General features: G+C 44.6%; 1 protein-coding gene across 5 annotated transcripts in view; it reads right to left on the minus strand.

Moving 5' to 3' along the window:
- Positions 1-898: 898 nt before the first annotated feature.
- The window catches only part of dnm2a (dynamin 2a), a 56775-nt gene continuing 39927 nt past the window's right edge, over positions 899-17746 (minus strand). For 2 of the 5 annotated variants that reach the window (XM_072675217.1, XM_072675215.1), the window contains 3 exons: positions 15800-16023; positions 14844-15080; positions 12670-13395 (listed from right to left, as the gene is read on the minus strand). In XM_072675217.1, the coding sequence (XP_072531318.1) occupies positions 13326-13395; positions 14844-15080; positions 15800-16023 (531 nt within the window). In that variant the 3' untranslated portion in view covers positions 12670-13325. Of the gene's footprint in view, positions 4355-12669; positions 13396-14843; positions 15081-15799; positions 16024-17746 lie in introns of those variants that run through there. The other 3 variants (XM_072675216.1, XM_072675214.1, XM_072675218.1) reach the window with 2 other exon arrangements.

A 17746-nucleotide genomic window follows, 5' to 3' on the forward strand; every position in this document is an offset into this window, starting at 1 on the left:
CACTGAAAAGCTTGGAGTATCAGTCTTGCTCGACTCTTCAGCTAATTTATTTAAACCATTCCACAGAAGCCGCAAGATGGCCATTCATCATTAGTTTATCACCTGTTGAACAGGAAAAGGGACTATATTACAAAAAAAGGTACACCTCACTTTGCCATCAGCTGCCGGAGTCAGAGAGAGCACAATTGGGCGTAGATGGCGCTCTCTCCCCTAATCACCTTTATTGTTGCCATTATTTATTGACCCTCCATCCTTTAAGATCCACGGAGTCCAACGCTCGCAGTCTTTAAACCCAGACTGAAGACCCTCCTCTTTGTACTTAGGCTGAGTGTGGAGTGTGTAGAGTGTTGTGGTCTTCATACTGACTTCTGTATTTAGTAGTATCTCAGATTAGAGGGGGCTTTTGGACCCCTAAGGGTATTTTCTGAGTGAACAGTGAAGCTCTTTTGTAAGTCGCTCTGGAGAAGAGTTGCGATGTAAATATGACATCACAACCATGATGGATTCAAAATATCCATATTTGAACTGTATGGACTCTGGAGGGTGAATCATAAAATATCAGCATTTAATTATGCAATAAAAGGAGGCGTAAAAGTGCTGGTAACAATAAAGGTGATCATCTACCCCCAATTGTGCGCTCTCTGACTCCGGCAGCTGATGGCAAAGTGAGGTGTACCTTTTTTTTGTAATATAGTCCCTTTTCCTGTTCAGCAGGTGATAAACTCATGATGAATGGTCGTCTTGTGGCTTCTGTGGAATGGTATGAATGGTTATTAGCTGAAGAGTCGAGCAAGACTGATATGCAGAGCTTTTCAGGGCCTTTTTATATTAGAATTAATGCAAATAAAAAATCAGGAACATTAAGGCAGGGTTCTAGGAGTCCAATTCCAGGTCATTTGTCCATTTATTCAATACATTACAGTTGTACACTGATAAGAAAATGGTGTTTTGGATCATTTTTATTCATTTCATATATTATACACCAATCACGGTTGTCCTGAACAATGTTCGCTCATATAAAACATGAAGTAATTATTTTAAGGCTATATATGGCTTGACCAGGTGACTGGTTTTACAGTGTACACATGGTTTGGCCTACTGGTGGATAGAAAAACAAAGAAAATTGACAGGAATACATGCAGAAGAAACAGTAGGCCTCCCAAAGATCTGCTATTGGTTCCTTCATTTTTTTTTTTACCATTGCTGAAGCTCCGCTGTATAGCAACCGTACACTGCCAGTGCTGTACTAAAGGGGAACCCCACTGAACTTTCAAAATGACTGCATAATTAAAGGGGTTGGATGTAAACAAAGGCTTTCATAGGGAGTAAAAATCCACCCCAGGATTGTTGAAGCAAAATCCTGGGGTGGATTTCTACTCTCCGGACCTGAATTTCCATCCAGCTTAGCTGCGGCAGAGCTGCCCAGGCAGTAGAAGCAAAATCCTGGGGTGGATTTCTAATCTCCGGACCTGACTTTTCCCCCTTTCTAGTCATTCAGATCGAGTTCGGTGTGAAATGCTTAGTTCCAGATCAAATTAGAGGCATCGTTGTTCACAGTGGTGGTAAGAGGGATCAGACATCTGAAGAGTTTAATGCGTCTGAAAGGCTTCATCACAAAATTTCATCAGATAAATTTGTTTTTATTTTTAATACATTCATGACGGAGAGATACGTTTTTAATTATTTATTTATGTTTAATAATTACTTCTATTTTAGCATCTTCAACTCGGAAGAGGGTTTGGTTAGTATATAAAATGACATATTTGCTATATTTGCAAGACGCCTAGATCTATTCGCCACCACTGTAAAGAAAATAGAGTCTGTAAAATTCTCCCCAACAAGGCATTGCACACCAGACCCCACTCAGAATGACTTTGTTTACGCCAAATTATGTCAAATTTTGGAAAAACAAGCAACAGCTGGATTCCCTTTCAAAGCACTGGTTATAATCACATAAAACAAAGCAGGGCTAAACCAGAGTTCCCTACGATTAGTGTCATATGGCTTTGCCTGGAGGAAAAGGCTGAATTACTGTGCTTGTCGTTTGTAGTTCATTGGCAGCTTCAGTAATTCTCGTGGTTGTGGCCTCGTTAGGCTTAAGTGAAGCTTCAGTTTTCGGTTATTGGCCTTAGCTTATAATATCATCCGTGTAGCTCCTGGAAATCTAACCCTGCCTACCCTGCTGTAACTGTAAATCGCCTATGTCCCTTATAAATATATTTCCCTGTACCCCAAAACACTCTATGACCTCACATATTCAAGCTAATGCACTTTAATATAATTACTTAAATAATTAAATAATTACAGTAATCATTGCTGTTCTCAAGGACGTCCACGCAGCTGACAGATGTTTACTGTCTCTTCTAAAGGCAGAACACAAGGACTTTCTGCTGCTATGTAATCGTAGGCGACTGCATAGACATCGGGACTCTATTAAAGGGGTACTCCGGCTACATGAAAAACATGACCGTTGCTACATCTGCTGTAAACAGGCCTGCTCTCCTCCTGCAGTAACGGCGGAGGAATCTCTGAAGTGAGAGATTTTCTGTCTTAAAAATGAAGAAAACCCCCTTCTGGTGATGTATCCTGAAGGTAGGAGGAGCTTAGGCCGGATCTCTAAGAATCTGATGTCTCTACATGACTGGATTTACAAGTTCTGGATTGTGGCGCAGTGCATGCTGGGTGTTGTAGTGAGAGAATGCTAATGGATGAAAACACGGAAAGGATATAAACAAAAAATGAGGGTTATGTTGAGTTACAGAATATTATATAAACACAAGATTAAGCCCAGAATAGTCCTTCAAACTCCCAGAAAAACAGGTATACTTTATAATTTAGCACTAAGGCTTAGATGATCTGATCTAGATCTGATCTAGTTTTTGGGACGTGACTGCCGTAAATACAGAGGGAGCTATGGCAAGCTCTTTTAGCCTAAAAACACACCAGCAATACAGGTTCTACTAGAAGAAACTCTCATCTCTGAGATCAGCTATGAAAATGAAAGCACTTTGAAATCCAATGTGAGAGTTTTCACTGTACTGCTGGTCTGATTTTAGGCTGAAAGGGTTTTACCAGAGTGGAATCTGATACTAACCAAGACGTAGGTTTCTAGGGCTATGTTCAGACTGCCAGCGAAAATCCGATTTTTGGTGAATCTACATTGCATCCGGATCGATTTTTGATCATCTGGACTCGCAGCCAATGCCCACTTTAAATCCAGAGCAACCCCCACCTCTCCTGCCTCCGCGTTGAGGTTTGTGATGTCCGGACATGCAAATCCAATCTGATCACATGCAAGTGACCGTGTGGACGGTCATCTCACCAGATCTGATCTGAGAAACAAATCTGCCTGCAGTCTGAACATCAGCAGTCAGCAGGGGTCTTGGGCTTCTATTGGTGACAGTACTCTTAAAACGTCTGTAGATGAAGTACACCGACATAGAAGAGCCATCGGGAATGTTTAAGGCAGTGGTTCATTGGACACTTATGTATCAAAGCCCTTACGATGTTAAATCAGGGGAAATCGGACGGGAAATGGGACATTTCTATGGACTGGGACTGAGATCAGTTCATACTGAATCAGCTGAATCGGTTGATTCGGTTGACTCAGTTGATTCGGTGGTTGAGATGTTAAAGAAAGTCGTTCAGAGGGGGGTTTGGTGTGAGATGGTTGATTACCGAGACACTTACCCACTCCAGTTTCTTTACAGCGGTGGTGAAGGAAACAGGCGTCTGTTGCCATGACAACAACACAAACATAGCCATTTCCTTACTATCCAAACCCACCAGGGAACCTTTGAGAGTCGTCCGAGTTCTATATGTTACGTTGACTAAAATAATGGAGAAGTCTGAAACTCTACGTTGTCTTTGGGGACTATTTTGCCGTACGACGTCCCTGCATGTATCCCTCCGCCATGAATTAACAAAAAAATTTTTTTTAAATAAATTAGGCCACTATTTCCTCGTCTTGTTCCATTCACCACCACCGTAAACTATTTTCCCGCTTCAGAAACCCCTCTGAAGGACTTTGTTTACACCTCAGCCGTTTATTGTGACCGCTTCATCCCAGCTGGTGGTGGAGAGGGGTGGAGGTCTAAGGATCTGGTGAGTGCAGTAGAGTACATTTGACCGAGCTAAGCCAACCAGCTCCTAGCAGGTTGTCCCTCACTAGAGAAGTCACTACGCAGAACCACACAAGGTCTTTAAACACGTGACACGTTCTGTCCTTGAGTGCAAACAGGCTCCAGGTTTCACATCCTTTAGGCAGGCCTCACTTCCCATAATCCACTGCAGCAGCAAGGTCCAGGCCGTTCAGGAGCAGGATCACCACTGGTTCCGCCGGGGAGCTGGACGTCTGTTCGAGAAGAACCGCAACGGAAAACGGCATGAGAACCCACCTTAATTTACACCATCACACACACACACACACACACACACACACACACACACACACACACACACATCAGATGGCCTCAAGCCTTATTGGACCTGTAACCTTTAGTGTTGTCAAGGGCGATCATTGTAGGGCATTTTACGACTTTATATGTCCAAATGTTTGTGGACACCCCTTCTAACGCATGCATTCAGCTACTTGGTGTTGCACTAATTGCTGACACAGATGTGCAAATACACACACACACACAGTGTGTCTAGGCCCTGTAGAGAAGAAGTACTGCCAATAGAATAGGACTCTCTGAAGCAGATAGTAAGCATAAACCTATTGGCACCATGCTGCCTAATGCCAGGCGTGGGCTAGAGGGGTGTAAAGCCCCCAGCATTGAGCTGTGGAGCAGTGGAGGAACTGTTGGGTGGTGCTTATTGGCTCGTTGTGGAGTTTGTTATGGATGAGGTGGGCTGTTGACCATCATCCAACACCCTGACCTCACTAATGCTCTTGTCTGTGAATTCAATCAAATCCTCACAGCAATGCTCCTCCAAAATCTGGACCGTGGAGACAGCTACTCCAACAAAAGCAGGATCAACTCTTTTTAATAGCCTTAATATAAGAAGAATCAGAGAGTGAGCAAGTGTCCCAATACTTTTGTTCTTTAATGACTTAAAGAACATGTCAATGAACTTTTAAAGACATGTCATATTTAGGTTTCATAAACAGGCTGTTCTCTGGATTCAGTGCCCTTTAAGTCCATTAGATAAGGTAAATATAATCAGTTAGGAAAATTACATTATATAATAGTTTTTTTTTTGGTATTTGTGAGGCTAAAGTATTTTAAAATAAATATTTAACATATTATTAATAAATAGTTAAATAAATATTAAATAAATATTAAATAAATTATTAAATAAATATTTAACAAACTATTAAAAGCATAAACAAAGAAAAGTTTAGAAAGGTTAAAAAAAAATAAAAAGCACTTTTTAGTTTATTAACATAAATAATATTTTTCACAAAATTTTCTAAACGTTTCATTTGATATTCTGTTTCAAAAATTATATTTTATATATAATATTTTTCTAAATATTGCAGCTTTTTCTTTTGTCCCTCTCTCAACCCTGTTACGCTGTCATTTCTCCCCCTGTTAAAAAAAGTAATAATGTTTGATCTTTCTGACATCATTTTGAGGAAGTGACATCATCAAAGTCTCTTTGACCACGAGTCTAAACGAGGCATGATCATCTTCCCTCGTCTGTATATATAGAAGTATAGAAGTACAGAAACCTCTGATGTGAAAACACTGATCTATGCAATAGTCTTTACTAGCATAGAACAGCATTAGCCTCATTAGCACAAAACCTGCAACCCCGTCACACTAAACCCCGTAACGCTTGATGGTTGTTACGGGTTGAGTTTGAATTCTTTTGTTGTTGTTTTCTGTTGTTGCCTTAAAAAAAGGGCTCTCACTCCTGAGAATGACTCTGCGAACTGCAGCTCTATACAATACACTATATGTCCAAAAGTTTGTGGACACCTGCTCCTCCAGTTTTGCCATTGAAATCAAGGGTGATAATAGGCAGATTAGTTTTACTGCAGTAACAGGAACAGTCTCTACTCTTCTGCAAAGGCCTTACACTTGATTTTGGAACATTGCTATGAGGATTTGATGGCAGTCGGTTAGGTACTGATAATGGATTATTAGTCATAGATCAAAAATGCCCGTCAGATTTATCGCAGAGGTTCTGTCTGGAGCACTTTCCAGCAGTCTAGGAGTGGATGGTGATTTGCGTGGCTGCTCCAGACCGTCCTGATTCACTGGCAGTGTTTTTCGATGGTGATGAAACGGGCTGTGTAGTAAAACCCTGATGATCTAGAACAGAGGTGAATGAAGGTGCTCTAGCTCATCTTCCAGCTGTTCCACAATTTCCCAACATATGTCTCACAGTCAGAAACATGGTTCTACAGCCTTCCTTTCATTTCCAACCAGTAAAACTTAGGGTAAAAAAGTGTAGAAATGTAGGAGTACCCCAAAGAGCAGCATTTCCCCAAAATAACAATTATTCAATGCTTAACTTCCCATGTTAAAGACGCCCAAACTCTTAATAAACAAACCCTCTACAGGAAACAACCTTAAACACACCTTAGAAATGCAGCTCCTATAAAGGGTTCTAGGAACGATGCCTAGAAGAACCACTTTTAGGGTGGAGAGTACATCAAGGTGCCAAGGTTTCAACCAAGGTTCTTCGCTCTCACACATCTCTATCACAACAACTGTTCCAGAGGTCACTAATCGGGCGGCCCATGGTCCAGATGTGGTTCGGACGCAACTGGCGCCACTATTCTCGTCTTTCAGGTACAGGTTTAGCAGTCAGGAAACTCACAGCCCAATCACATGCGCTGTAAATACCATGTGACGCCTGCGACTCGAGTGAGTGATACACTTACAGGGATGAGGCGGAGAACAGCGGCGGGAGTCAGAGGAAAGGTACCACACATGGCGGCTGGATCGGACTTGATTGATTGGACGTTCAGTCTTGACGGTGAGGTGTGGACAGAACTACCAGGCTACTGCAGTATCCAGGTTATAGCACTGCATATAACGCAGGTCAGACATCCTGATGTTCTGGACTTTGGCTTGAGGACATTTTCTTTCATTTGACCTTATTGAATTGTAATGAGATACTCCTGATTTATGGTACCTTACTCTTATCTTTGGTATTTTTTGACACAACTGGACAAAATGTGGACACAATAAACTGTGCTTATAAAGTGTGTATGAGCCACTTACATTTAGTCTCTGAAGAGGATTTCAATGTAACAACTATCTCTATAATATATATATATATATATATACATACACACACATCTTATATGTTTATATAATACATATATATATATAAAGGAAAGCAAGCTTATATGGTCAGACCAACATCACACCACTAGAGAAGGCTTCCTATTACATCAGCAGGGAAGTCCAGTGACCTATTGTTGAAGGTGACAGCACTGTTTCCCCCCCCATGAAGCACACCTGACTCAGTATCTCACCTACACCCACTCTGAAGACATCCGTCTCACAAAACTCCTGTTAAATGAAGCAATAATAATAATAATAATAATAATAATAATAATCATCATCATGGCCAGTCTTCCAGTCCAGCCATAGTTACGCTCATTTCACAAGACGACATGGACTGGAAAAGTATAGTGACTACGACTAGAAAGGGATTGGGGGGGGGGGGTGTTTAAGGTAGGGTCAGTCGTGGTCAGTGCTGTGTTCTGTGAAGAACGGAATTGCCCACTCCGGCTCGTCTTTCAGAGAACACCCAGTTCTGTGAGGTGAGAAAGTGTTCTGGAAAGGTTGTGTCACTGGTGCAATATCTGCAGCACTTTGGGTTTGTGGTCACTGTGACATTACACTGAAAGAGGAAGGACAGCAGTAGTAGAATTCTGCTTGTACTGTAGTTAGAGCAGCGTGTCAGAAAGCACATTTGACCGTTGATAAGCCAAGTCAGCTGGGGAACTTTCCTCCCTCCTAGATCTTCCTCCATCAGCTGTGAGTGGTATTATAATTATTATTATTATTGAACAGTGGAAGCATTTAAGAGGAACCACAGAAGCTCAGCAAGACCACGTAAAGTGCTGAGCTCAGAGCAGAGTGCAGAAAAGCCTCCAATAACTGCAGCAGAGCTCCAGACCTCCTGCTGCTGCTGTTAGAGCGGAGAGAAAATGGGGTCCGGCTCCATATTAATAATGCCTATGGGTTTAGAATAGGACGTCATAGAAGCTCCGGTAGGCGTCCCAGTACTTTTGTCCATATAACGTATCGGTGCAATCATTAGGAGACGGCTAATGAGTGAGTGAGTTAGCAGCAGTCAACACTCTGTTCAAACCAGTGTGTCCTACGGCAAGAGCCTCTTACGAAGTACCAACTGACCCACAGCTTAATGAGCCGTTAACCGTTGCCCTAACAGCTACACAGCTAGCCTTGTGGCTCAAGTCAGGAGTCAAAGGATGGCTCTGAAAGCCCTGAACCTGTGCAGTGTTGTGTTCTTCGAAGAACGGGACTGCCCAGCCCTGCTCGCTCTTCGCTCTTTTAGGAAAGGTCCTGTGGTTAGTGTAATATCTGCGGCCTTTTGGTTTTGTGGCCGCCGTGACGCCGTTACTGAAAAGGGGAAGGACAGCAGCATGCAGTAGGACGAGGAGGAAGAGGGAGGAATAGAGAGAGAGGGAGAAAAAAATGATGATAAATAAATTAATAAAAAAATAAATAATAAAAAAAAGCAAACCAGGAAGATGAAGAGGTGAGGAGAGAAGAAGGAAACACAGCACACAAGGAAACACCAATCACCACAGACAGTCCCTTTATTTATTGTACACAACCTCTTTATTAGCTCATTTTCCAATTCCACGCTCGCCACGTGTCCTCAGCTCAGAGTGCATTAACACCTACAGAGGCACTTGACAAGGATTTATGATTTCAAAAACACACAAGGGGGAAAAAAACAACAAAAAAAAAGGAACACAAATAGGCAAACAGGTGAACGACTATACAGGTGGTCAACTCAACTGCCCCCCCCCCCCCCCCCTTTAAAACCCGAGAGATGACCGTGGAGAGAGCTGGGGTTGGGTCACCAATAGGTTTATTGGAAGATATGACTGAAGCATGGCTTTGTAGCTACAATGACGCTGGTAGGGCTTGGTGACTGTTCAAGTTCTAATACACACTGATCAGCCATAACATTAGCACCACTGACAGGTGAAGGGGGGTGGGGGGTGGTTTGCTCCATCTACAGTGGCGTCCGGCAAGAAGTGGGATCTGCACATTAGGCAAGAATGAGAATCTGGGCCACTCGGACTAGATCCTGACCAGATTAGGATGGCGCTAGACGACCGGGTCAGAACATCAGGCAGGTCTTGTGGGGGTCAGTACCTACCAAAAGTGAAAAGTGCTCCATGGAAGGATAACCAAGGAACCGGCGACAGGGTCAGGGTCAGCTAAGGCTCACTGATTCTCATGAAGGCCACACCTCACAACTTGCAGGACATAAAGGATCTGCTGCTAACAGGCGCCTTCAGAGGTCTTGTGGGGACCATGCATTGAATGGTCCGATCTGTTGTGGCAACATTAGGCAATAGGGGTACTAATGTTATGGCTGATCGATGTAAATGTTCTATGTTTTTGAGCCAATCCAACGTCTACGTCTACTTTCTTTTTAGCCATTTTTGACCATTTCTGAGATACAAGGTTTCGTAACCGTGGCAATATGCCATTTCCAAATAAAACACTACATAAAATTCTGAAAAACAAACAAAAATACCCCAAAACACTTAAAACATCCCAGTGTCCTTCATTGTAGCCACGCCATGCATTAATACAGTCAAAGCGAGGCCTGAGCGAAAGTTCTGACACCTGCCCAGAGAGAAGCTGCAGAGTTTAGAAGAACATCAGCCAGTGTTGCCAAAGTGTTGCGCAATGCCTAACAGGTTCTCATGGCAGGGCGCGTCTTCAGCATCCTTCCCCTGCCCGTCTCCACCTCATCTCCACACAAATCTTTAAACCATAATCAGTCCAAAGTGCACTGCAAAAAAGGATCTCTTGTGTTAATGCCACGTGTGAAACCATCTGAACTTCTAAAATCTTCTCATTTTTCCATGTTGGAAGTCATTTTATCTGGTGAAAAGTCTATTATAATTATTTAGTGAGAAAAGCCAAATCATCTGCTTTCGGTTCTGAAATAAGCTAAATTAGTTGCATATTTTCGACAGAATTCGACACTTTCAGCAGATAAAATGACTTAAAACAAGCAAAAAAGGTTTAAATTAAAAGTTAAATAATCTTCTGCAGATCATTTTTTGCAGTGTGGAAAAACAAAGGATCATCATCATTATTATTATTATTATTATGATCATCTCCACCACCACGCTTCCAATTCATCAGTTAAAACCGAACACCAAACCCTCCTCATTCTGCAATTCCATCAGAAGTAATAGGAAAACCCACAGGACCATCTAGCCCCCTCTTCACCTGGTCTGCAGACTGAAGGGTCTACAAGCTGCCCTGCACAGTGAAGGAACCTCTAGGTCAACGGTTGCCTACCCTGGTCCAGGTCCAGACCGAACCTCCTGCCCTGTGCACTCCACCTTCATCTCAGGAAGGGCTTGTTAATCAATCAGCTGATTATCTGGGTAGCTGCCAGGGCAGAGGGTCCTCCAGATCCAGAAGCAGGGTAGGGAACCACTGGCCTCGGTCAACAGGGGGGAGAAAGACACATTGGAGAAAAAAAAAAAAAATCAAAAAAGTCAATGACAAATGCCCGGGGTTGTGAATAATACACTCGGAGAAACGCCCGTATTCCCAAAGCCGTCCCGTCCAGCAGCCCTGTTAGTGCGTCTATTAGTAGAAACCACAGCTACGTTAAAACCTCGCCTATTTGGTTATTATTATTACGCTTCCTGACCTCCTCTGCTTCCGGTCAGCACTCGTCGCACCTTCTGTTTCCACAACGCATCGCGGTCCCTGTACACCTGCATGTGCCCGACTCTCCGCTTTGTGACCCTGCTGGCATGTTTTCAAATAGCCTGGCTGCCATTCGTCTGGAGCTGGCTTTGAAGCAGGGGGGTGGGAGTTGGGGTAACGTGGCTTACAGTGAGCGAAGGGTGACCAGCTGATCCCATGCAACCACTCGGGGGAAGGGGGCGCCTGGGTCTGGGTCCGTCATTCACAGTTAGCCACGTTAGCATGATGGGGTCACTCTGCCCCTTTTAAGCCTGGCTCCAGACAACGCTATTGTGGCCTGTGAGGACGTGTGTCACATTCCTCATTCTGAGAAGCTGAAGAAGGAACTCGCTTCAGGACACAGATACAGATAAACTGTCTGCTCATTTCATCCAAGCAAGCGAAAGGTCTTGCTTAAAGCGTCGTTTCTTAGATACACGACATGGCCAAATATTTGTGGACACCCCTTCTGCATTCTGCACCATGCTGCCTAATGCCAGGTGTGGGCTAGTAGAGGGGTATAAAGCCCCCCAGCATTGAGCTGTGGAGCAAATGTGTTCTCTGGAATGATGGATGGTGGTGCTCCATCCAATACTTCTGGGATAAGGTAAGGTTAAGGTGATCATCCAACATCCTGACCTCACCAAGGCTCTTGTCGCTGAATGCAAATCTCTCCAGTTCTAGTAGAAAGTCTTCTTCCCTGGACAGTAGAGACCGTTACTCCAACAAAAGCAGGAGAAACTCTTTTCAATACCTTTGATTTCAGTGGGTGTCCCAATACTTTTGTCCACATAGTGCATCTTTTCTAAGCTTGTTTTTGGAAATAAGCCAATTTAAAAGATACGCTCTAGATAAAAGTACATGAAAGGTCCAGATCCTCATAAGATTCCTCCAACAGCCTCAAAATGAGCAACATGAAACACCTGGACTCGATTTTAGAGGATTTTACTTGCCGAGGTCTCATTTTCCTGCAGTGCTAACTGGAGAACCAGCCAGTATCTAGTCCACATCAGCCACATTAAGCTCTATAGGGTCAACCTGCCCCACTCCAGTGCTCTTCAGATTGCTTGTGCCCGCCAGCTTCCCTCTGACGCCCCTATTTGACACCCTGTCCTTCCCTGATCGTGAAACAACGGCAATCGTAAGGCCTCGAGAGATTAACTTAAATTATTGGATCCGAACCAGAGCTAAGCTAGCTAGAACTATGTTAACGTACAGGAAGGCTAAAACACGGCTGACACGTCATCTTAAACAAGCCCCTCCCCTCAGGCCCAAAATCTCGAGTGGTTATTGTGCTTCCAGGATTATTTTCATATACAGATTATTACAATAAACAAAAATGCATACACACACACACACACACACACACACACACACACACACACACACACACGCAGGCACGCACCACAGCTCGGCCAATCAAACCTCCCCGACACACCTTCAAAGACTAAGTGCTGTTTAACGAAATTCCACGATTCCCAGCATGTTTCCCGCCCTTCCCCACCCGGCGTGTATTTACAGTCACTGGTCGTGATGACCGTTGCCGAAGTGCCCATTTCTCGTTTAGTGACAAAGAGCCTAGTGTGTCTACGATCTCACATCCGTTTTCCCCCGATCTCAGAGTGAACTGGGTGTCCGATGAGCTATGTACACGCGTATTAAAAAGAAAACCCCAGAAGGAACGAAGAAAATGAAATTCCTCATATTAGGAGAACCATAACGACATCTTGTTTTCAGCATGATATCAGTTAGTCGAGAGAACAGAACCCCCCCCCCCCCCTTCCCAAAACCACCCATTCCCGAATGTGTGTACTTTACACACAGTCTCAAACTGGGCTCGAGAGACGCCAAAAGCTGGAGAGTGGAAGGGTCTGGCTAGTTGGACCACCACTAGCCAGTAAAACAGCCTTTTACAGAAAACTCCAGCTGGTCCACCACTCCGAGAACACGGAAATACCCCACACTCAAAGCAAAACCAGAGCCATGGGTATAACAAGGCGCCCTCTGGTGGTCAACTGAGAAATAACAGTCTGGAAGCCAAGCACACCACCTCAGCACAAACCACCCCACCCCACCAAAAAAAACTAAAACTCAAAAACACCCCTCTCAAGATTCAAGAACAAACCAGAAAGGTGGAAATGGTTTCAGATCTGGAGCCTAAACTCAGTCCCCAGGGCTCTAGACAGAAGTACAGGAGGAAATTAGCAGCGTTCGGACGACAGTTTGAGGGAATCAGACAGGTCTGTTGGTCAGGCTGGATGTGCATATTCACATTAACCTGCAGTGCTCGAGCCCTGCAGCCCCACATCGCTCGCTCGCTCTCTCTCTCTCTCTCTCTCCCTCCCTCTCTCTACACTCTCTCTTTGTCACTCGCTCACTCTCTCTTTTGACGTTGGCCCCGTTTCGCAGCTGAGTGGGGAGCGCGGGCCTACTCTCCTAGTCTAGAAGGGAAGGCTCTGCGGGGCGGATTATGGTGGGCCGATGGGGGGCGCCGGGGGGTCTTCGGCTGCAGGGAGAAAGAAAAAAAAAAGAAAAAAAAAGCAAGAGACGAGTGAGATACGGAGAGTGGGAGGGTGAGAGTTAGGAGAGAAACAATGAAGCGTGAGAGAGAAAACGAGAGAGAGAGAGAAAGTGTGAGTGGGTGAGAATCAAGAATGACAGATCTGCTGGAGGAATGCTGGACTGCGGCTCTACAATTCACACACACACACACACACACACACACACACACACACACCCAAACAGAGAGAGAGAGAGAGATATGAGAGAGAGAGAGAGAGAGAGAGAGAGAGAGAGAGAGGATTAAGTGTACAGAAACAGGCGTAGAGGGGTGAGGGAGTGGGGGGGTGGCGTAGTCGTGACGTTAGTGATAATTTGCTGCGAGAAAACTGAAACTGAGTGATCTGAGTATTAAGGACACACACACACACACACACACACACACACACACACACACACACACACACACACAGAGAGAGAGAGTGCTCAGCGCAGAGCAGTGAGATGATCACTGGAACATCGGCAGATCAGTAAATCCACAGTGAGCTGCGGCCGGCCTGACCGAGCTTCCACAGAACACCTCCATAAGCAGGCCTGAACCAGCACCTGAGCTCCACCCAGGCAGAGCGGGACCAAATGAGCGCTGCAGGAGTTCATTCTGTCTCTAACTGTTTTAGCTGACTTGACTTTTCACCGATTTTATTTGCTTATTTTTATTATTCATATTTTCACCTGTATTTATTTTCCAGTTTCTTCTTGTTTTTATTAGTATAATGATGATGATTATTGTTACTATTGCAGTCATCTTAAATAATTTAGTCTCCTTTTTTGACCAAACTCTTGTTTTGCATTTTATTTTTTGTTGGTTGTTTAAAAACCTTACCTTTTTGTTTTGTTTTTTTTATCTTGAATTTGATTTATTTCTGTTAGTTTCACATTTATTTTACATCATATTAACATTTAACATCTTAATATTTATTATTATTTTTATATTATTTACTTTCATTCCTATTATATATTCTATTATTATATTTTTTGTAAATTTGTTTTTATTTCTTAATTTACCTTCAATAATTTGATTTAATATTTTTTTTATTTATTATTTTTTATATGAATGGTTTTTTTTTTTCAATTGCAGTTTACTGCGAACACTGCGAGCTTTATTGAAAATGAGGGTCACCCTCAATGCATTCTGAATGGAAATAAAGCTTCACTGATTGGTGGATGGATTTAGCCTCTATGTGGGTCCAACTCTTTCAGAACTACATAACTTGGACCTCAAAATACGCAGAACTGAAGCGCCTGGCTGAGGGCGTTTAATCTCAGGAGCTAACTGATGAAACTGCAGGCTTATTTTTCAGTACTGATGTACACCCCCAGAGGAGGCTACTGTCCTGCATCCCACTCTGAGGTGTTTTGTGAATGATGAGGCCGGCCAAATGAGGGCATCCTTACCTGGGCACCCCTGGGGGCACGCGAGCTGGGCGTGAGGGAATCTGAGGGGGTGCGCTGAAAGGGTCCTGGCTGCTGTTTCCAAAGGCGTTGATGGGCTGGCCTGGGCGTGAGGGAATGGGTGGGGCCACGTAAGAAGTGGAGGGGTTCAGAGGAGGTGGTCCAGGGGTGGGCCCTCTGACGGCTGGAGGTCTGCTTGGAGGTGGAGCTGAAGCGGGTGGTCTGCGCTGAGGGGTGGGGCTGTGAAAGAAAGATGATGATAAAGTCTGGTTTAAAAGGAAATCCCTCTTTACAAAAACAATGGTGGGCCAAAAGCACGCCCAAACTGTCGCTTTAAAGGAGGGGTGGGCAACAGGGGTTGGAGCCCGGCTTGCTCATTTCTCTGCTCTAACAAGGGAGTTGAATCAGGTGGGCTTCAGCTGAAAAAGCAAAACACTGAGCAGGAATTGCTCACCTCTTCTTTAAGATGTCAGGTCTGGCAGGTCTAAATGTGCCCTACAGCTGACCTGGTCAAACTATTGCTTTAAGGAGGTCAAGAAAGTCTGAACATGCCCTACTGCTGACCTGGTCATACGATCGCTTTGAGGAGGTCAAGAAAATTTGGCAGGTCTAAATGTGCCCTATAGCTGATCTGGTCAAACTATTGCTTTAAGGAGGTCAAGAAAGTCTGAACATGCCCTAGTGCTGACCTGGTCATACTATCGCTTAAAGGAGGTCAAGAAAGTCTGGCAGGTCTAAAATGTGCCCTACAGCTGATCTGGTCAAACTATCACTTTAAGGAGGTCAAGAAAGTCTGGCAGGTCTAAAATGTGCCCTACAGCTGATCTGGTCAAACTATCTCTTTAAGGAGGTCAGGAAAGTCTGGCCAGTCTAAATGTGCCCTACATGTGACCTGGTCAAACTATCTCTTTAAGGAGGTCAATAAAGTCTGGCAGGTCTAAATGAGCCCTACAGCCGACCTGGCCTCCGGGATCCAGCTGTCGTTGACGGGCGGTGGGACGGGCACGGAGATGGTGGAGGTGCTGATGTCACCGATGATGCTGAGCGCCTCCTTGAGGGCGTGGTACATCCGCAGCATCTCATCCCTCCTCTGGGCCTGGTCTGCCGACTCCTCCATCAGGCTGTTCTGGTCACCTGACGAGTACAGGTAGGCCAGCAGCTCCGAGTGGATGAAGTCCTTAGCCTGGATAGAGAGCACAGGGAAGAGAGGAGACGACTTATACGCTGTGTGGACAAAATTATTAGGACACCTGCTCATTCAGAGCTTATCCGGCTTTTGTTGTGAGAATTTGATTGCATTCAGAGAGGAGAGCGTTAGTGAGGTCAGGATGTTGGATGATGATCACCTCACCCCACCTCATCCCAAACGTACCGGATGGAGCTCCACCATCATCATTCCAGAGAGCATAGTTCTTCCACTGCTCCACAGCTTAATGCTGGGGGGCTTTATACCCCTCTAGCCCACACCTGGCTAATATTAGGCAGCATGGTGCCAATAGGCTAATGTTTATTTGCTTCAGAGAGTCCTGTTCTATTGGCAGTACTTCGCATTCATCAGAAGGGGTGTCCACAAGCATATGGACATTTGGAAGTGTATAAACCTCCATGACCTAATCAAACCGGTTCCTGAACTCAACGACAGCGTCTTTCGGTTTTAATCAAGGAACATGAGAACTGGAGTCCTGAACGCAGACGTAGACGCAGACGTTCCGTTTATATGCGCTGTCCATCTTAAATGAGTGTGCTGACTGATGGAACAAGCCGTTCATCTCGTCTCAAAAGAGCTGAGATTAACGTACCGATACTTTTACCACCAATACCAGTAGCACAGTTAAGCATCAGGCTGCTTACCTCTACTGGAAGAGGTTTCGGTTTATCTGCACCAAGATCATGTTACCATGCAGAGCTTTTGGGAAATTAAGCCCCTGACCTCTCTCAGGGACACCACAATAAGAACAGAAGAACCAGATGAACGTAAATGTTTGGTGTGCTGAGAGCAAGCTTGCATTTTTCCAGAATAGCATCATTCTGAAAGCCAACTCAGTCAAACCAAAACCCAGCCACTTCTCTCTCTCACACACTTACTTACACACACAAACACACAGTGGGAAACCATGAATGGTTACATTTTCATAATAAGATTTTCCTCTGACTGTACAGATCAATGACACTAGAAAACTGACAGCTCAGAGTCTCTCAAAAGTGCAGCAACCACAGGTGCAGCGCCTCTGCTGGCTGGTCGCAGTATGATGTGTAGCCTCGCCCATTCCCATACGTTTCAGTGACAAAACTCCTCCCATTTTCCATCTCATTTTTCTCCTCTTAGCAGTATCTTCATCTCCAGTGTCTCCAAATTCTAGCAGTTAGGTTTCCCCGGTGCAGATACAGGCCCATTTTAGGCCTTTACTCTGCTCTATTGTAGTGGGGCAGTGGTGGCTCAGCGGTTAGAGCTCCGGGCTGTCGATAACAGGGTTGTGGGTTCGATTCCCGGGCTCGGCAAGCTGCCACTGTTGGGCCCTTGAGCAAGGCCCTTTACCCTCTCTGCTCCCCGGGCGCTGGAGTTGGCTGCCCACCGCTCTGGGTGTGTGTGTGTACTCACTGCCCCTAACACATGTGTGTGTGTGAGTGTGTGTTCACTACCAGATGGGTTAAATGCGGAGGACACATTTCGCTGTACACTGTACAGTGACAAATACGTGCACCTTTACCTTTACTTTACCTTTTTACCTTGTAAGAAGGCGGGGCTACACATAGGAATGAAGTGATTGACAGGATTGGATGGAAGAGACCGGTTGTTTCTGTCCATTACATGGAGTTCCATGGGCTGCACTTTTACTGTTGGAGTGTCCACTTACCGGATAGACTGCTCTGCTTCTGCGCTGGAAGCTCAATGAAGGCGGTCTGAG

This window comes from Salminus brasiliensis, chromosome 3, assembly GCF_030463535.1.
Source record: "Salminus brasiliensis chromosome 3, fSalBra1.hap2, whole genome shotgun sequence".
Lineage (NCBI taxonomy): Eukaryota > Metazoa > Chordata > Actinopteri > Characiformes > Bryconidae > Salminus > Salminus brasiliensis.